The following is a 21788-nucleotide window of genomic DNA, read 5'->3' on the forward strand; positions in this document are numbered from 1 at the left end:
GAGAATTAGGCACCCAAATCAGCCCCTTTGAAAATGTACTACAAACTAGCTAATACCACACAATTTTAACACTGTATTTCACGCATTTGCTTTTCTTTACCGCACCTTACTCAGTGAGGCCCTTAAGGCCGAACATCCAAAGTTGTGAGCCTATTTTCATTAGGCACCTAAATTTAGGTGCTTAAAAAGTTGGCAAATTTGGGGGTGGAGTTAGAGCAGGGAAAAAATGGGTAGGCACTTGACACAGATTTTCAGCAATGCACCTAACTGGTCATGCATGAAAGTAAAATTGCTTACCTTGTAATAGGTGTTATCCCAGGACAGCAGGATGTAGTCCTCACATATGGGTGACGTCACTGACAGAGCCCTATTCCGGAAAACTTTCTGTCAAAGTTTCTAGAAACTTTTGACTGGCATCCTGAGCCTACTGAGCATGCCCAGCATGCCATGATCCCTCGAGCCACAGGAGTCTCCCTTCAGTCTCGTTTGTAGCAATTAGCGTTAGCCAAAAATAAAATAATAAAACATATCAGACTTAACTCCGCGGGGTGGTGGGTGGGTTTCGTGAGGACTACATCCTGCTGTCCTGGGATAACACCTAATACAAGGTAAGCAATTTTGCTTTATCCCAGGACAAGCAGGATGCTAGTCCTCACATTTGGGTGATTAGCAAGCTACAGGCTGAGTCATTTTTGTATTGGACCAACAGCTTATAACTTGTACAACAGGCACAACAACTGGTGTACTATTGGGAAAAATGGGGCAGCGTGAAATCACGAAAGGTTGGATGTGGAAGGAATTGGGATCATTTTGGAAACAATTTCTTTAAGACAGATTCTACATAGGCTGAATCTTGTCGTCCTTCCTTGTCGAGATAGTAGTGAGCCGCAAAGGTGTGAAGGGAACTCCATGTTGCGGCTTTACATATGTCAGCTATTGGCACTGAACGATAGTGTGCTACTGAGGTTGACATTGCTCTTACTGAGTGAGCCTTTACTCGCCCCTGGACAGGAAGGCCTGCTTTTTCATAACAAAATTGTATACAATCTGCAAGCCAATTAGATAGAGTTTGCATGCCGGTTTACCCGGTTTGTTTGGATCAAAAGAAACAAAGAGCTGGGTGGATTTCCTATGGGCTGTAGTGCGATCTAAGTAATATGGGAGCGCATGTTTACAGTCCAAGGTGTGTAAAGCCCTCTCTCCTTGATGAGAGTGTGGTTTTGGGAAGAAAGTAGGCAAGATGATGGAATGATTCAAGTGGAATTCCGTGACTACCTTGGGAAGAAATTTTAGATGTGTACGGAGTACCACTCGATCATGTAGGAATTTAGTGTAGGGTGAGTATGTGACAAGTGCTTGTAACTCGCTTACCCTTCTTGCAGATGTGATGGCTATTAAGAAAATAGTCTTCGAAGTGAGAAATTTAACATCACAGGAATCCATGGGTTCAAAAGGAGAACACATGAGTCTCGTTAAGACTACATTTAGGTCCCATTCTGTGACTGGTGGTCGGTGTGGAGGTTTAAATTAAATTAAAACTCTCATAAATCTACTAACGAGGGGTTGCACTGAGATTGGTGCATCTCCGACGGTATTGTGATAAGCTGAGATTGCACTTAAATGTACTCTTACAGATGAGGTTTGGAGACCAGAGTCTGAGAGGTGCCATAGATAGTCTAGTAAAGATGATGTAGTGCAGGAAAAAGGGTCAAGACTATTTTATGTGCACCACATGGTAAACAGTTTCCATTTGGTACGATAGTTCTTTCATGTGGAGGGTTTACGTGAAGCTACAAGCACTTGAGAGACATTAGTTGAAAGATTGAGAGGTTGTAGAATCAAGCTTTCAACATCCATGCTGTGAGGGATAAGGATTGAAGGTTGGGATGACGCAACCTGCCCTGATCCTGAGTTATGAGAGTGGGTGCTGTGCCCAGGCGGATTGGGTCTCTGATCGAGAGGTCTAGAAGTATGGGAAACCATACTTGTCAAGGCCAATACGGGGCTATGAGTATCATGGACCCTTTGTCCTGTTGTAACTTCACTAGAGTTTTGGTTATTAGCGGTATCGGGGGATATGCATATAGAAGGCCTGAGTTCCAGTGGTGAGCAAAGGCGTCCCTGGGTGAGCAGTTTCTCTGCTTGTACAGGGAGCAATAATTGTTCACTTTGTAATTCAGTTGCGATGCAAAGAGGTCTACTGTTGGTTGGCCCCAACGTTGAAAAACCTTGGTCGCCACTTCTGGATTCAGAGACCATTCGTGAGGTTGGAATTGACGACTGAGGTGATCCGCCACTACGTTGTGAATGCCTGCTAGATAAGTGGCCCATAGAAAAATTGAGTGTGTTAGAGCCCAATCCCAAATCTGTGCTGCTTTTTGACAAAGGAGATACGAGCCCGTACCGCCTTGTTTGTTTATGTACCACATGGCTACTGTGTTGTCTGTTTGTATCAGAACAGTCTTGTGGGAAAGGAGTCCTTGAACGCATGCAGTGCATAACATATAGCTCGAAGCTCTAGGAAGTTTATCTGAAAGGTAGCTTCGAGTTTTGTCCAAGTACCTTGAGTCTGCAGATGGCCAATGTGTGCTCTCCACCCTAAGGTGGATGCATCTGTAGTTAATGTCACTTGTGTAATTGGTTGTTGGAAAGGTAGGCCTGTGAGAAAGTTGTCCATGTTTGTCCACCATAGGAGTGAGGACCGTAGTTGCTGAGTTACTTGAACTGGATAAGACAGTTCAAGTAACTCAGCAACTACGGTCCTCACCGTAGTAAGGTAAGGTTGCTTACCTTGTAATAGGTGTTATCCCAGGACAGCAGGATGTAGTCCTTACGAAACCCACCCGCCACCCCGCGGAGTTAAGTCTGATATGTTTTATTATTTTATTTTTGGCTAACGCTAATTGCTACAAACGAGACTGAAGGGAGACTCCTGTGGCTCGAGGGATCATGGCATGCTGGGCATGCTCATAAGGCTCAGGATGCCAGTCAAAAGTTTCTAGAAACTTTGACAGAAGTTGAATGGCTTGTATCCATTAGCTCCTGAGTGTCCACTGAGTGAGTAGTTGAATGGCTTGTATCCATTAGCTCCTGAGTGTCCACTGAGTGAGTCTCATGGCTAATCTGGCCATAGGAGTGACGTGAACTATGGAGGCCATGTGACCCAGAAGAGTGAGGCATTGATGAGCTGTCATCTGTGCCCGTGTGCATAGAGAGTCTGCTAACGATGTGAGTGTCTGTACACGGTCTTTTGGAAGGAAAGCTTTTGCTGTTATGGTGTTTAATTCTGCTCCGATGAATTGCAACAGATGAGATGGTGTGAAGTGGGATTTCTGGTAGTTGATAAGGAATCCCAACAAATGGAGTAGAGTTATTGTGTGTTACATTCCGGCCTCGAAAGGCCTACATGGATGGCCTTGAAAGGCCTTGCATTCTGTTGTGTGCAGGGTGTTTAGTGTGCCCTTGGGCCTCAGCCCGACCCCAGACACGTCCAGGATCGAGCTGAGGGTTGATGGCATGCTCCAGCATGGCTGAACACGGTCTTACCCTCCCAGAGCCAACAACCTGTGATGTTGGTAGGGAACGGTCCTCCGACTGTTCCGAGCCCTTTCGGACCTGCCGCTTGAATCGGCATGGAGCAGCAGGCCTGGCCTGAGGTTGAGTGCAGACGGAGGCCTTCACACGTAGACAGGACTATGATTGATGCGAGGGCATCTTGGATGAGACTGGGTTGATGCGACGGCATCACAAGCATGACGAGGAACTTGATCCAAACAAGACAAGACATAAGGCAGGAGGACATTGGCACTGTCTCTCAGGGCGCTCTACTCAGCCCACCCACGGGACTGAGTCGCAGACCACCCTGTCCCACTGCGTGCCCTACACAGCCCTAAGAGGCTGGTCACAGACGACGAGGAGAGCGGGACGAGCGCAGGGAAGACCCAGGCAAGGAGGAACGCCAATGACAAAGCCAGTGTCATCCGAAGCTTCCCCCATGGCTGGCGGGAACAGAGGCTCAGGAGCACGGGGACGAATCCCACCTGCAGGCCATTCCATTCTTGGGCACGACATCATCCGAGAACCACGGCTTTGCAGGAACGGAAGGCTCAGGAGCACCAGACGCAGGGAAGAACATCCTGGCAGGCTGACAGATCAGGACATGGAAGATCATGGCGGAACATCAGGACATGGTCAGGGACCTCAGGCAAGAAATCAAGACATGAAGACGTGGTACGAAAGCTCCATGAAGAACAGAAGACCTTACAAGGCTCTGGCAGGCAGGAGCCTCCAGAGGGATGTCACTCCGATGCAAGGCAACGACAGACTGAGAAGACAGCCCTTTTATAGTGCTCAAGCAGGAAGTCCACTCCCTAGGTGGGGCCAGCACACTTCCTGTGCCTGGCCCTTTAAATCTGGCAGAGAGGCGCGCGCCGGCACCTAAGGAGCAGGAAGCAGGAAGCTGTGCAGGACCACGGACAGCAGCCTGCACCGACGTAGAGACATAGAGAAGGCAAGGCTGGCCTGAATGCAGACCCTGACGTCGGCAGCGGCTCCAGCTGCTGCGGGGAGCCCCAGGGGCGGCTCCAGCCGCCACTCTGGCCCAGGGATGCGGCCTTAGCGCCGCGAAGATGGTAATAGCATTGGGGCGGTCCCAGCCCCGCAGAGAGAGGCAGGAAAGCCGCAGCTCCGACCGCGGAGGAGATGAGGATCCAGGGTGGCCTCTGGGCCACATGGGGCAGGCGAGACCGCGGCTCCAGCCACACAGGAGGCCCGACGGCGGCATCCCTGCTGCGTCGGGTGAAGAAGGCAGTGTGGTAAGTGAGTCTGCTCGCGGGGAACCTGCGGGCAGCACAGTTCATAACATTGTGAGCTTGAGAGAGTTGAGAGCTCTTTGTCTTGTTTGGCTTCTGATGAGCCAATCGTCCAGGTAAGGAAACACATGCACTCCTTCCTTGTGCAAGTGGGCAGCTGCCACTGCTAGACACTTTGTGAACATTCAAGGTGCTGAGGCAAGACCGAATGGTAGCAACTTGTATTGGAAATGTTGACTTCCTACTAGGAAATGCAGATACTTGCGATGAGGAGGGAATATTGGAATGTGAGCGTAAGCATCTTGAAGATCCAGAGAACAGAGCCAATCTCCTTTTTGAAGTAGAGGTAGCATGGTGCCCAATGATACCATCCTGAATTTTTCTTTTTTTCAGGAATTTGTTGAGATTCCGGAGGTCCAATATGGGACGTAGGCCTCCTGTTTTCTTTGGAATGAGGAAATAACGGGAGTAGAATCCTCTGCCCTGCTGAGGTGGGGAACTGGTTCCATGGGCCTGGCTCTCAGAAGGGTGGATAATTCTTTTTGTAAGAGTGTGGATTGGCTGTGTACTGTCCAAGATAAAGTGGGTGGAGTATCGTTTGTTACAGTGAGGAAGTCTAGGTAATACCCTTGAGATGTTATGGAGAGTACCCATTGGTCTGTGATGATGCATGACCAATTGTGTTGGAAAAATGTGATCTGACCTCCTACTGGTAAATTTGGGGTCGGATTGGTAAACAGGCTGCTGTTCTCTGGTGTCGTTTCAAAACCCCGAAGTTGACCCTGTTTGCGGAGGGGGTTGAGCTCTAGGCGCTCTTGGTTGTCTGGTCTGTGTTCTTTGAGGTGGCCTAGATGATCTTCCATGGGCAGGAGGTGGATAGTAATGCTTCAGCCTGTAGTATGGCCATTTAGATTCTTTCCTTGGGAGCCTTCTGGATGATGCTTGAGACTCCTGAGGCGCAGAGGACAGCTGTCTTAATGTTTCTGAATGCTCTTTTAGCTGGGAAACTGCTTCCTTTACTTTATCCCCGAAGTGATTGTCCCCTACACAAGGGAGATCAGCCAGTTTTTCCTGTACTTCCGGTCTCAGGTCGGATGCCTTGAGCCAGGCTCATCGACGAGCACTTATACCGGTGGCTGACATTCTGGATGCAGTCTCAAAACTGTTGTACGCTGCACGAACTTCGTGTTTGCCAGCTTCCAAGCCCTTGTGTATTATAGAAGTAAAAGACTGTTGGAATTGCTGGGGGAGAGTTTCAGAGAGTTCTTGGATCTGTTTCCATAAGTTACACTGATATTGCGTCATATATAACTGGTAAGATGCAATTCTGGAGACAAGCATGGAACCCTGAAACATTTTCCTGCCTATGTTATCCAATAATCTATTGTCCTTACCCGGTGGATTAGATGAATGAGGCTTTATTCGTTTGGATTTCTTTTGAGCTGACTCAACTACAACTGACTGATGAGGTAATTGAGTCTTTTGGAAACCTGGGATTTGTTGGACTAGATATGTGGCGTCAGTCCTTTTATTTACTGGTGGTATGGTGCAGGGATGCTCCCAGAGCCTGTGTCGCAAATCCACAAGGACTTCGTGAACTGGAATTGCTAACACCTCTTTAGGTGGGTCCACAAACTGCAACACTTCCAGAGTTTTTTGTCTGATGTCCTCCTCAGATTCCAGTTGAAATGTTATGATGTCAGCCATATCTTTAATAAAATTTGAAAAGGAAAGGTCCTCTGGAAGGGATTGTCTTCTTTCCTCTGAAGGGGAGGGTTCCGAGAGGACTTCCTTTGAAGAGGTATCAGTATTGGGATCATCCCAGGTATCCGGTGTATGTGGACGAGGAGGTATAGATGGCATGGCTACCGTTGGCATTGACGGCATCGACGGTTTTTCCATGGGTTTTGACGGGAACAGTGGAGAAAACACTGGACGTGGAATTCCTGATGGGCCTGGGAGTGGTTCAGGCATCGGAATTTCCTTTGCTATGTCCTCTTCCCTCGGTGCTGGCATCGGTAACTCTAGAGATTTTATTGGGATGGCACCGATCAGCATGTCCAATTTTGCTAAAATCGGTGCAAAAAAGGATACATCCAGCATCGGTATCGGTGGAACTGACGATGGAGACGGTACTGGCATCGGTATGGGTACCAGTGATGGAAGTGGAACCGGTACCGGCGCTGGCCTCGATGGTGGAGTCGGTGCTGGCATCGGAGGCATATCGAGGAGCGCATTCCTAACTGCCTGGCGGATGTAACCGTCCAGTTCCACCCGCATAGCTGGTGAAACCAGAGCAGCTATGGGGGGAGGCAGTGAAGGCAATTCCGGTGCCTCCACAGAGCCCTGGGGAGGTACAGTTCCTGGCACCGATATCGGTTGGGATCGCCGTGGAGTGGAAGGCCTCGGTGGAGCGTCCTCTCTCCGAGGTTTCTTCGGCGCTGATTCGGGATCCGTCCATGGAGCTCCAGTTATCGGATCACTTTCGGGATCATGAGGCCTCCGATGCCAATGCTTTTGCTTGTGCTCGATGCCTTTCTCGATGACCGACATCGATTTTATTGAAGACTTTGAAGGGCTTGGTGACGGCCGATCCCCTGCTTAATCCGGTCTTCATTTCTTGAGGACAACCTTCCTTATCGCTCCAGCCGGAGACGACTGCGTGGACGTCGATGCCGAAGACATTAATTGGAGATGGAACAAATGTTCCATTTTCTCCATCCGTAGCTTTCTGCCTTTCGTCGAGACATCGTGTCCCTCCCCGAGACAGAGTACACACTCTAAGTGTGGGTCCGTAATGGACATGGTGCGGCAACAAATAGGGCATTTTTTGAACCCTGCAGCCATTTTGAGAGTCGGACAGCCGTCGATGACTTTCAGGCACTATTATACGGTTGCGGAACCGACGGAAAAAATTGAGAGACTTACCGCAATGGTAAAAAAGGGAGACCCCTACGGTGTCCGAGGTTTTTTCCGGTTTTTTTAAACTTTTTTGTAAGGTGAAAATTCACCACATAGGACTCCTAGAACCGCAAGACTAATGGCTTCGCAGAAAAAAAGAAGACTGAAGGGAGACCCCTGTGGCTCAAGGGATCATGGCATGCTGGGCATGCTCAGTAGGCTCAGGATGCCAGTCAAAAGTTTCTAGAAACATTGACAGAAAGTTTTCCGGAATAGGGCTCCATCAGTGACGTCACCCATATGTGAGGACTAGCATCCTGCTTGTCCTGGGATAAAGCGCGTTATGGCGTTTTCGCATGCGATAATGCGTTTTCGCATGTGAAAAACGCTGTAGTGCACAGTGTGAATACAAATTGTTTTGGGGGGAGGGGGCGGGATCGGGGAGGAGTATTGGACGGGAATTAGTAAAATTAGGGGCCATATCGCACAGTTTGTTTTGTTTTTTTTTCATTTAAATTTTATTGGCATCCTAAGCAATAACATAGCCATAACACACCGGAAATAACTACATCCTTTTCCCTGGTGTTAAGCTGTGCAATATGTCCATGAATTGCATTTTGGCCATTTCTGGGCTTGGGGGATGGAAGAAGGGGGAGAGAAAGAGAGCGAGAGCACCTCTGGAGAGGGCCTCACTGTGTGCACCTATTTTGTATCTCTATAGGAGGGCCACATGGTAGGTTGAGGTGAGGTGTTAGTGGTGGTTTAGGGTTTAGGGGCCAGTTTCACATGTAGAGTTTGACATACGAACAGCACAGTACACCTTGATGAAGATTTGACATCATTTGGAGTGAGGAAAGTCTCACAAAGTTGAAATTTCTACTATGTTCTCTCACCCTAGATTGATGGATGTTTTTGAGACTTTCCTCACTCCAAATGACATATAATCTTCGCCAAGGTGTACTGTGCTGTTCGTATGTCTATTTCTACATGTGAAACTGGCCCCTAAACCCTAAACCACCACTAACACCTCACCCTAACCTATCAGGTGGCCCTCCTATAGAGATATAAATAATTAACTATTATGAGGGCCTTGTAGATAGGTTCTTACCGCATGTGCGCTAACTTACCAAGTTCCATAAACATGCCCCTTTTTTTATAATTCATGCGTTATCAGTGCATTATTGATGAATCTAGGCCTTAGGTGCTTAAATTTAGGATACTTTTCAGCTGAAAACTTAGGTGCCTAAATTCAGTTGAGCACTAAGCATTTTTAAAACATTTTAGCATATAGTGCGCATACTAAAAGCACCCATGTGCTTTGCACCTACTATTTTGCGTGAGCAGCCAAGGAGGATAAAAATAGCATATGTACTTTTGAAATTGCCAAGTATGCACGTCATGCCCACCCCAAACACTCCCCCAGGAATGCCTCCTGGCGATGCAGCTAAAAGTATGTGCATTATGGAAGTTTGTGTGGAATTAGTCAGGCTGATGATAATTTACAAACAGAGCAATCAGGACACATTAATCTGTTTTCACCCAGCTGGAGTGTTCTGAAACTTATCCTCTGAGCTTATCTAGGGGCAACCTTTGTAACAAGCCACATAAATTTGCGAGCTGTTAAGCACCCGAGTTACACCAATTTTCAAAGCCAACTTACCTGTGCAAGTCCGCATTGAAAATTATCCTGGCATAACTGTGTGCACATAAAATTACACCTCCTGTTTGGTGTGCATAGTTTTGCTGAGAGAATTTAAGTACATGCTTGTTAAAAGCAAAAGTCCCAGCTCTTTCCAGACTCTTCCCCCAGAACATCTCTGCCTTTATGAGCATAAAAGTAGATGCCTACAGCGTGTATGTGCATAATTTCACACAGGTGTCAGTTGCGCAGTTTTCTAAAGGGCCATTTCTGTGGGTGAAGGACGACGACTTTACCCACAGAGATCCCTTTGAAAATGACTCTCTAAATTATCGTACTGATTGTCCCAAAGCATGTCATAAACAAAATAAAAATGAGAACTTTAATTCTATTTGGTCATGTCACTAACAGTTGCTGACTCTGAGGTGAATCATGAGTCAGTGGACATTAAAAAAAAAAAAAAAAAAAGCTATATTATTCATTCTCTTCCACTTACTTTGCCTGGAGCTGAAACAACATGTCGCACCTTTCCACATTCCAGAGAGAAAGAAATGTCTTGCTGCAGAGACACAGCTGATGCCAGTTCATAGGGTTAAAACTCAAATCAGTCATGTCCTCCTTCACTTCGGATTTACTGCACAAACAAGAACCTTCCTTCCAGTTCCTTCAAAGATTAAAAGAGAATAAAGCTTGCAGACAGAAGGTGGAACTCAGAATGGCACTAAGATGCAGAGCACAGAATGCTTTTTGGCCCTGTTGAAATTGGCCAGGGAACTGCAGTTTATGAAATGAGTATCTTTTTGACATCAGAAAGGTGTTTTGCTCTGGGGAACTGATACTTTTCTTCTGGAAAGTACTGGTGCGCTTCCAGAGACAGCAATATTTTTAAATTGTAAAACGGTGATAAATGAGCACATACAGAAAGAAACCAATAAAAAATGAAGTGAAGCCCTGCCCATGATATGTAACCCCATCTTTGGATGGATGCTGACCAACGATGGGGCCATAAAAGAAATGTACTGTCTCTTTGGGACTGGAACCACTCCTGGCTAGCTGGTACACAACCTCTTACCCCCAGGGCCTAAATCCTTTATTGGTGGGGGGAAAGTTGCTTCTTTCAGGGTATGCAGTACTAAGGGTGACTTGATAATCTCTTATCCATGGGAGAGGGGTACTTCACCTTTACTGAGTGTGCTTAAGTGCCACCACAATTACACAGGAGGCTTTGGTTTTAGTGTCCAAACAAAAGTCTTTACTAAAGAACATAAGAACATAAGAACATGCCATACTGGGTCAGACCAAGGGTCCATCAAGCCCAGCATCCTGTTTCCAACAGTGGCCAATCCAGGCCATAAGAACCTGGCAAGTACCCAAAAACTAAGTCTATTCCATGTAACCATTGCTAATGGCAGTGGCTATTCTGTAAGTCGACCACAATTTAATAAGGGTGAACAATAGCACAATTAAACCCAGTCCTTAGCACCACAGACTTCTTCCTTGATTACAATCTTTTCTCTCTCTGTCTGTGTATGGAAACCTCTATCCTCCAGGGCTAACTGGAATTTTCATGTGGACCGGGTACCCTTGATTGGGCTGGATAACCCCTTCCAAAGTGGGAAAAGGCAACAATGCTGTTTCTGCACAGAAAGTCAACATTCTCTCTCTCCTCAGAAAGGGCGACCTCACAGGTCTCATACAGCTCTTACTCACAATTAGTTGTTTGTTCTTCTTTTTCTCACTGTATCGGATCCCTGATGGGAGGGATTCTCTTATGGACAAGCAGCTCCAGATCTTCCTTAGTAGGGTAGGAAGAAAGGGCAGCCAAAACTTCCTCCCAGATCTTCTCACAACATTTTTCTTCCCCGGGTCACTGCCAGTCCTCTGTCCTACTGAGGTGGCAAAGTGGGGGATCTTCCCTAGCCTGGGAGTCCCAAAGAGAAGGTTCCCCGTTCCCTCCCTCCAGTCAGTATCCAGGGGTCCCTCCAGACTTCTTACAATTCAATGTCTGAAAAAATCCCCCAAACAACCCCGGATACAGTTTCTACCCACCAGAGAGTGGATGGACAAAGCAGATCTCCACCCTATCTCACTGTCTCCTGGCAGGGTTTGCCTGAGCCTTAAAGAGAATGGCTCAGAAATCCAACTCAGGTAAAGCTACATACACCTCCTATAATTCCAGAGCTGTGCCCAGAGCTCTCAGCAGAGAGCTGCTTTTAAGTCCCTACCAGACAGACGGCCATTCCAGCACCCTCAAAGGGAGGGGTTCTGCAGAAATAGTGCCTCCCCCTACTCACTGACCTGTATACAGCACTAGCCAAAACAAGGAGCTGTCTAGGGCCATACTGGTAGTGGACCCAGAGGAGCCATTACACAAGCTAGCATGTTTTTGCTACGTGGTATTCTGAATGAAAGTGTATTATGGTTTCTTTTATCAACTTAAAATGTAAATTTGCATATTCTTTTTGTAAATTATCTTCTATTTCTTAGGCAAAGTGCATGAGTAATTTTATTACATTTACTTACTGCTGATTATTTTCAGAGACACTACCTGAGTGGGGGTGATCAACCCAGAGGGGGCCTTGACTCCAGAATGGGTGGGAGCGGTGATAGGATTGACTGGGAGGGGTCTTTAATCTTGACTCATTTGTGTGTGTGTGTGTGTGTGTGTGTGTGTGTGTGTGTGTGTGTGGGCGGGGGGGTTGGTGTTAATGCTTTTATGTTAAATCTGGTTTTAACTTCAGATTTACCAATGATTTAAATCAATTTAATAAATCAGATGTTAAAATTGTGCATTCCCAATTTGAACACACTGTAGTAAACAGGCTAGTTGGTATGATTATTGCATTATATGACAACCAGCACAAAAATGCCCCAATTCTTCAAGGGAGTTTTCCTTTCTTCTCCTCCGCGTCAGGTCGCTCCTTGAGTCCTCACAAAAGGCTTTCTCAAGCGGCAAGGAGCAACCCGACGTGGAGGAGAAGAAAGGAAAACTCCCTTGAAGAAGATAAATTACATTTATCGAAACATGGCCATGTCGAAAGCTAAGTAGATCGGGAACGCATTATAAGTATCCAACAAACGTTGGGGAAATATTAGTGATAAAGACGCCGAAGATTCAAAAATGTAAAGCTAAGGAGATCGGGAACGTATTATATGTATTCAACAGATTTTATGATAAAGACGCTGAAGACTTAAAAGTATTGCTGGTGGTTTGGATGTACCCGGAAGAGGAAATTTTGACGATAACCGGGGAGTTATTGGAACGGGAAGTAGAGCGATCCATTTTAAATTATAAGCGGCGGTCTATTTGAATGTTTAAACATTGAAATATTAATTATCGGCTTTGAATGAGAGCAGCTGAAGATTTTAACGCATTGCTAGCGGCTTAGATATACCCGGTGGAAGAAAGCTTGATGATACCGGGGAGTCATTGGAACGGGAAGTAGAGCAAGCCGATTCAAACTATAAGCGGCGATTCATTTGAAAGTTTAAACATCGTTATGCCGGGACTTAAAAAATAGAAGTTTTAATTACACTGAATTATTAATCATTGGCTTTGAACAAGAGCAAGAATTAATGGGAATTGGAAGATGTAATGATTGACGCATTTATAAACAACGATAGATTGGTGACATTTAATCAGTGAGTCATTTTTCAAATTCAATAATACGTTTGTAAGCAGCAAGAATATATGTTCACCGATGAATGATTGATGGACTTTAATTATTTTAGTAAAATCTCATATGATTCACTATAAAGACTTTTTAAGTGAAAAATATTCTTATCTTATTAAAATATAGTAAAAAAATAAAGTATAGGTAGGAGGAAGGTTGGTTTATGATTACATTTAATAACTATACTGCATACAAGGCTGACGACAGCAGATTGCAGTTATCGTATGAAACCATCCTTTCCCTACTTTCAATATTTTTTTGGGTGAGAACACAAAAATAAAAAAAATAAAAAATAAAAAAATAAAAACACTATAAAAAAATATAGATCTGAGGGGTGGGGAATAGAGATTTGTGGTAACTTGTACAGTTGTCCCTACTAACTGCGGGGAGTGATTTGACATTGACATTGACCAATTCACTAAGATTCATAATCGGGGCATGGCTAGGAAAAAGAAGCATTCATTGGAAAACTGTAAAAACTAAAATCACCAAAGGAATGACATAAGAATCAGAATGAGAAAAGGGAAATCTTAATGATTTTTGTGTAACTGCCACATGAATCACTGAAACATTTGCTAGTGCTGCTGCTTTAAGTTACAAACACAAATTCCAACTCTTAAAAACTTGAAAATATCTGGCACTCACCATATTGTAAGTGTATAGTCAGGGATGGATGAGTAACTGGCCAGATACGGGCCACAAGAGCTGAAAGCAAGCAAGGTATAGTCCAGCTGAGCACCACCTGAAAAATCAAATGAACAAGGATATTAGTCAAGGCTTCACTACAAATTAGACAAGAATGCCAAAACACTTTCTGAGATGGGTTAGATTCTCCTGTTGTTTCCACTTAACTCTATCAACTTGCTGGCCAAAGTAGGTTGCCAAGTCATCTTAGATTCAGCTGGTGTGGCTTGGCTGCATGGAGTCACAAGACTATTTTTTCATTGCTCCTCCTCCTCACCCACAGCATCTGCTAAGTGTCAAGACCAACTGGTTTAAGAGACATTAAACAGCACAACCACGAAACCCTGCGCTTGGTCCCTGGTACTAGAAAAAGTTAATTTTGAATCAATGTCGGAAAATGGGGATCAATGAATCCAGCCAGCCTGCCCATTTCTGCCTGCCTACCCTGCTGCCATGAGTTTAGCTCAGTCTGTGGTGTTCTCCCTCCCTAAACCAGAATGGTCCTGTAGTAACTTGGCAATAGCAGCTTGGAAACAGCCAGAAAGAATAAGGAGGCCCGGTCCCCGGAGCATCTCTAAACCTTCCAGGCCCTGAGTTCTTTAACTCTGGTGAGGGGCTCCTTCCTTCACCCAGGATTCCCTGTGAGTTTGTATTTTAAAGAGGACAGGCAAGACAGCTCTGCCCAATGTTTAAGGTAATCTGAGGGAGTTTTCTGTATACTCCCTCAAATTTCCCCCCCCCCCCCATTCCCCCCAGCTCAGCCTTGTTGGAATGAGCACCTGCCTGTACTAGGGACACCTCTCTAGACAGGAAATCTGCATTGTTGTTTTCCTTGCCTGCCCTATGGCGTATTTTATAGTTGAAGGGCTGTAGGGCCAGGAGCTATGGGTTATGGTTTTGAGGTGTTGGAGCGGACTCTTGGGTACTGCAGTGATGGCCATTCCCACGGGGAGGAGCCCCGTGAGGAACCGCAGTACTAGGCTAGACTCTATACACGCAGACCCAGAGAATTTGTATTTATTATACAGCTTGGTGGTACCACCCAGGGAGCGGCAGCAGTGAGGTAACCCAGTAGATGTAGTCCAGGGGTCCTCAGCAGAGGAGACCAGTCCCACACTCGAGTAGATGGTAGGCAGCGCAGGGTAGAAGAGAGTCCCGGATGCAGACTATGAGCACTGAAGGTGAGACAGACTGATAAGGTTAGTTACTCACTGAAGTAGATAGCTGTACTGATGAAGATCCTGGCAGGCAGAAGTAGATCAGTAAGGCATCAGATTAGGAAGAGCAGGCCCTCGAGGAGCAAGTACCCGAAATCCCAGTTAGGCACCTGTAAGAGAGCATAAGAGCCCCCGAGGAACGGGTACACAGGTTAGCGATGAAAGACCCCGAAGGGCAGAGAGAAAGCTTCCTGTGGCAGCTGGGAAGCGGCAGAGCAGCTTAGACCGGAGGCAATCCAATCCTTGCTAACTCAGTTTCGGCTCGATCCAGTAAGGCCGCGGTAAAAACAGTGAGGTAGTGTCAGGCGCACCCTTCCTCCCCGCACGCACAGTTCTCTTCACTAACTCCCCGATACTCTCCTCTAATCGCATGCAAATGCATGCCGCGGCTGTGAAGCGTTAGGGAAGGGTTATGCCCGCGCAACCCATTTTACTGTATAGGCGCTGTAACAGCGCCTATACAGTAACCTGGGTGCGCTGGTACCTGTCATTTCAAATGACATTTGAAATGACAGGCACCAGGAAGTGTAAAAAAGTTTAAAAAGTGTAAAAAACAAAAAACCTGTGTGTTATATAAAAAAATAAAACAATTTTAAATACCTGTCGGAGGGCCGTGGGTCCAGGCGGCCGGTGGGCGGCGGGCAGCCATCAGCGGCATCCGGTAGTCCCTTCTCCCTTCCTCCCTCCCTCCCCTGCCTGGATGAGCGCCAAAATCGCACGGGCGGGTCGGCAGCGGGGGGGGGGGGGGGCGGCAGCAGGATCCGGGAGCGGCGGGTAGGCAGCAGCGGGGTCCGGGGGGGCAGGGGCAGCGGCAGCGGGGGGGGGGGGGGGCAGCAGCAGGGGGGCGGCAGCAGGATCCGGGAGCGGCGGGTAGGCAGCAGCGGGGTCCGGGGGTGGCAGCGAGATCCGGGGAGCCAGCAGCGGCAGCATGTTCGATCGCGCAGGCAGGTAGGTGGCAAAGTAAAGATGGCCGCCAGCACGGGAAAATCGTGCAATTGGCCGCTGAAGACGTGACGTCACACCCCGTGACGCCAAACGTCGTGACGTCACGTCTTCAGCGGCCAATTGCACGATTTTCCCGTGCAGGCGGCCATCTTTACTTTGCCACCTACCTGCCTGCGCGATCGAACATGCTGCCGCTGCTGGCTCCCCGGATCTCGCTGCCACCCCCGGACCCCGCTGCTGCCTACCCGCCGCTCCCGGATCCTGCTGCCGCCCCCCCGCTGCCCCGGACCCCCCGGACCCCGCTGCTGCCTACCCGCCGCTCCCGGATCCTGCTGCTGCCCCCCCCCCCCCCCCCCCGCTGCCGACCCGCCCGTGCGATTTTGGCGCTCATCCAGGCAGGGGAGGAAGGGAGAAGGGACTACCGGATGCCGCTGATGGCTGCCCGCCGCCCACCGGCCGCCTGGACCCACGGCCCTCCGACAGGTATTTAAAATTGTTTTATTTTTTTATATAACACACAGGTTTTTTGTTTTTTACACTTTTTACACTTACCATAGCAGGCCCGAGCCTTGCTACTTTTTCGTTTGTTTTTTTTTGCCCTGGTCCCGTCCGGTCTCCTGCAGCCCCGTCCGGTCCGGACGGGGCTGCAGGAGACCGGACGGGACCAGGGCGGGTAAGCAATGTTTTTACCCTACACTACACTACACTAACTCCTACTAGGGGGAGGCGGTAAACTAGCAGGTTAAGGCCGCGGCAGAACAGCGGGTTACGGAGGAGATAATATCAGCGCCCGTTACAGTATCGCAGGGGAATAGCTAATTCCTTCATTATACAGCTTTTTCGTTCATTTACATGCCGGGTGCGGAAAGGGTTATGCGTCTGTTTTCAGAAGCGATACGGACGCGTGAAACTGGACACTGTATCGCCGAACTGCCTTGCGCGCCCGAATTGTGCGCTACGAGCACGTTACAGACGGGCAATCCTCGAGCGGACGATACTGGATCGAGCTGTTTGTTAGCAAACAAAGGGCAGGCTAAATACCAAGATGTCGTGATGTCACTCAGAGGGGATGCCCCCGAGGTTCCCGCCATGACATGGATAAAGACGTGGGTAGCGTGCATGCGCACACCCTAGGAGGCCCTCAGGAAAATCATGGCGAACACCATCGCCATTGCCGTTCCAGAGACGCCGGAGAGAGCGGCATGAAGATGCAGCAGCAGCCATCTTCCCAAGGCTTGAGGAGAAAGAAGGAAGAAAGGTGAGGCACAGAGGTCGAAGCCATCTGAGACCGACGGACGCAACACTATGTCATCATCCTCGCATTGGATTCCTTGTTTCTATTCATCCATAGGAGCGGTTGGTGGTCTGTTATGAGTGTGAACTGCCATCCCAGCAGGTAATAGCGCAAAGCCTCTAAGGCCAACTTGAATGCCAAGGCCTCCTTCTCAACTGTTGAGTAACACCTCTCAAGGGACATCAGCTTCCAGCTACTATATGTCACAGGATGTTCTTGGCCATCCTTCTCTTGGGCTATGACTGCTCCCAAGCCTACATCTGAAGCATTGAATGATCTATACCGTAAAGGATTCTGTGAAATTCAGACTTATCAGGACTGGTTTGAAGGAAATTGCCTCTTTCAAAACTCAGAAGGCCTCTTTGCTTCCTTTGACTACTGAAACTTCTCTGGTACTATCTTCAACAATAGCCATATGAGAGGCTCCGCCTTCTCCGAATAGTTGGGGATAAACCTTCTGTAATACCCCGTAAGGCCGAGGAACTCTCTCACTTTTACCTTTGTTTGTGGGACTGGTACCCGTGTGATCGCCTCTATCTTCCCAGTCTGTGGATGGACTTTTTCCTTCCCCAGGATGTAGCCAAGATACTGAATGTCTTGCCCTCCCAGCACTTCTTAAGGTTAGCCATTAGTCCTGCTTTCCTCAGACTGGTTAGCATGGCCTGGACTCAGGTTAGATATGTTTTCCAATCTGGGCTTTACATCACAATGTCATCCAAGTAGGTGGCTGCGTAACCTTGATATGGGCAGTGCAGGTGGTCAACCAAACATTGAAAAGTTGCAAGCGAGCCATGGAGGCCAGTAAACTGGAATAGTCCCCCTGGTGTTGGGAACACAGCCTTCTCCTTCGCTGCTGGTGAAGGTACCTGGCAATAGCCTTTTGTAAGGTCCAGAGTAAAGATGAACTGGGCTGATCCCAGACACTCAATCAGTTCATCCATTCATGGCAATGGGTATGCATCAAGTTTTGAGATCTTGTTGACCTTCTGACAATACAGTTTGGGAACTAGGAGTTGTTCTGTCAAATCCCCCTCCAGACTTCCCTTTGTGACTCAGTAAAGTAGATCCTCTTTCATCACAAAATAAGGAGAAACAGAGTCTGTAAGCTGCGCTCCATGGCCTACCTTTCTGTCCACAGCTCTGTATATGCTCCTGGGTCCACTTAAGAGACTCATTCTCCCTCTGGGCCCACCTAAAGTTCCCTGGGTCATCCCCTCTTCCCATTCTGAGTGGGTTGCTGTTTTTCCCCTGACTCGGACCCTATTCCCTCAGCTGTCTCTAAATTATTTATTTATTTATTTATTTATTTGAAGAGTTTTATATACCATTATTCGGTAAAGCCATCATAACGGTTTACATAGTGAACAAATATTTTGAAAATATTATTATAACATAGTGAACATTACAGTAAAACATAGTGTAACAATTCTAGGAAGTAATGTAAGGTTGGAAGAGGAGGGAAATGTGTTAGATAGTATATTATAGTTATTAGCAACATAACTGTATTTGTCCTGTCGGCATTGCCTCTGTGACTTAGGAGTTTTAGAGTCTTTATGATAACGATCAAGATCCTCCAAAGAAAGGAGTTCAGGAAATCCCAGTTCTTCAGTGTTTTGATTGGACAAGACCATTGTGAGCTGATTCCATAGGCTCTTGAAGTTCGGACAGTCCTGTCCAATCACCATGGGGCAGGGTAGCCAAAGAAGAACTCCCACCTCAATCTGGTCTTGGCTGACCAGGGTCTTTAATTGTACCCAGCTTGCTGGATACTGCCAGTGGGCCCCGTGGATGCATGCCAGGGTCACTACTGTTTTGAAGTTAATCTGGATTTCTTCGAGACGTATCTGAGAGTACCCGAGCGGAAGCATTTTGTATTAATTGTAATGGATAAAGGGCGGAATCTGGTAAACCTGAAAATAATGCGTTACAATAATCCAGACCGGAGAAAATCAAAGATTGTAAGACTGTGTGAAAGTCTTGCAGAAAAGACAAGGAGAAGACCGCATTTATATATCCACTGGGGTTTTACCAACTGAACCCACTCCCCCAGGGGTCTCAGGTGCCCAGCTATATATCAAAGATTAATGGAGAAGACTGTGGGGGACATGAATCTATTAGAAGTGCTAGTATACTTGGATGACCTGATAGTCTTTGGAAAAACCCTAGAGGAGCATGAAGAAAGGTTACTCAAGGTACTTGATTGGTTGGCACAGTGTAGCCTAAAATTATCATTGGAGAAATGCAAATTTTGCCAAGCTGAGGTTAAGTATATTGGGCATATTGTTTCTAAGGAGGGAGTGGCCACAGATCCTGATAAGATAGCTTCCCTGACCACCTGGCCCTGTCCACCCAACCTCAGAGAGTTATATTCCTTGGGTTTAGTGGTTATTACAAATGGTTTGTGAAAGATTGTTCAAAGATTGTAAGTCCATTGTTGGGGCTGATGCATGGTTATCCACCCATGAAAAAGAAGCAGAAGAAAGGATGCCTGATAAGAGGGAATAATTCAAGATGTCAGAGATCTTTGGCATAAGATGTACTCAAGAATGTGAGGTTCCTTTTAGAAGCATCATACAATGTCTGGGTAATGCACCAGTACTTGCTTTTGCTGACCCAGGCAAACCATATGAACTGCATATAGTGGGAGCACTGAGAGGAGAGGTTTACCTTGCTGGAGGCTGGAAAGAATCAGTAAAGTCAGGCAACAAACAGAAGTTTGTGCGTTTTATTTTAAATAGGTAGTCAGAAAGTCAGGCAACAAACAGAAGTGTATGTGTTTGTATTTCCCAACCCACCCACCCCTAGCTCATCCTTTAATTTATAGGCAAATGTCACTTTCACACTTAAAAAAATTGAAAAAATAAAAATAAAAGTAAATTTGCCTTTTAACTTAAACTCAGAAATTCCTCATACCTTATCCAGAGTTTGAATATTCCCTTGTAGGTTACTACCAGATATATAGTGAATACACAAATATATTTAAAGGACCCTAATTTGTACACAATCCTACACCCATAGCAAGCTAAAACTAACTAGGAACTGAACACATTTAAAAAGAGGGCAGCAGTCCTGCAGCAAGAGGGGGGCCTCCTAGTCTTTTGCATCGAATGCCACATGTATGATTTTTTACCCACCGGTGAGAAATTCTATGTGTGCATCCGATACAAAGAGCTCCTGTCTCTCAGAGAATGAGTCTGATCTCTGGAGGCTAGAATGGCAGACCTGGAGGAGCTGAGGTAGACTGTTGCACCCGTCAGTCGCAGACAGCTGCGACCTTTGCTGCTCACCTCTCTTCTCCCTGCTTCAGAGTTCTCCAAGGCCATGGCGGGCTCAGGCTGCAAACGCCGCCTTCCCCGGCGTCCCCGGGACAGTGTGGGCGATCCCATCCACCATCTTGAGTCTGGGATTTCCTAAGGCACGCACGCGCGCACCAGGGCCTCTCTTATTGACGTCATGGCAGGAACCTCGGGAGCGTCCCCTCCGCATGATGTCACTCGACTGTTGTATTTAACCCAGCCACTCCAAGCTTCCTACATGTTAGCAAGGACTTCCTTCCTGCTATTTCCACTTCATTTCGGAGACGCCTCACTTTGCTATTTCCTGAACTAAGAATGCCTTAGGTACCTGCTCCTCGGGGGCCTTGTTATGTTCTGGTGATCCGCTCCTCGGAGGGCCTTCCTGCCTGGAGACTCCATCTTCTTCAGGATATCGCTGGTTCAGCTTTGAGAACATTACTGTTGCCTCGACCTATTAGCTGACGTACCGCCAGTGTACCCCATGCCTCGAGCCACTACCGCGCTCATTCCAGCTACCCTTCTACACGCCGGAGTAAGTACCGTCATCTACTTTGCTCTGCTGACCTTCTGCACTACTCTGGATTCCTTTCCCTGATCTTCGGCATACCCTGCGCTGCGGGCCACTACCGGATCCTTCCAGAGAGTTACCATCAAGAACGGATTCCCCTGGTGTACCCCGCTCTGCGTGCCACTACTGGGGATATCTGCATTGAGCTGCCTTACTACCAGACTGTGTCTTCTATCCTTGCTGTGGGTATTTCCCACGATTCCGGTACAATAAAGCATATCTCTTCTGTGTTCATCTCTGCCGAGGCCATGCCTACCATAGTGAGTCTCCACAGGGCTCCTCCCTGTGGGTGGAGCTAACTCTCTCTACGGTCCAGGGTCCACAACTACACCAGATTTCAACACAGAGAGGTATACAGATGAGACCTTCAGGGACATAATAGCCAAGTCCCAACTCCAGGCTGGCATCCCTGGTGCTGCCTAGGAGGGGAAAGGTCTCATGATTGGACAGCATCAACCTGGTGCAGTAGGAAATGATCCTGTAGCAAGAATCTGCTCTCCAGGTGGTGTATTGCTCTCTCGCAGTGAGGATGTGTCTCCCAGGGCTTCTGCCAAGGAGGGAAGGGCAGGTCAGCTGTCATAGCTGGTGATTCAATTATTAGGAATGTAGACAGCTGGGTGGCTGGTGGGCGTGAGGATCGTCTGGTAACATGCCTACCTGGTGCGAAGGTGATGGACCTCACGCGTCACCTAGATAGGATTTTAGACAGTGCTGGGGAGGAGCCGGCTGTCGTGGTACATGTGGGCACCGACATAGGAA

General features: G+C 47.3%; 1 protein-coding gene across 1 annotated transcript in view; it reads right to left on the reverse strand.

The window, feature by feature from the left end:
• The window catches only part of CFAP43 (cilia and flagella associated protein 43), a 368309-nt gene that overhangs the window by 331279 nt on the left and 15242 nt on the right, over positions 1-21788 (reverse strand). Inside the window, 2 exon segments of the mRNA XM_029610740.1 lie at positions 9848-10015; positions 13671-13767. Coding sequence (XP_029466600.1) covers positions 9848-10015; positions 13671-13767 — 265 coding nt within the window.

The sequence above is a fragment of the Rhinatrema bivittatum genome, chromosome 7 (genome assembly GCF_901001135.1).
Source record: "Rhinatrema bivittatum chromosome 7, aRhiBiv1.1, whole genome shotgun sequence".
Classification (NCBI taxonomy): domain Eukaryota; kingdom Metazoa; phylum Chordata; class Amphibia; order Gymnophiona; family Rhinatrematidae; genus Rhinatrema; species Rhinatrema bivittatum.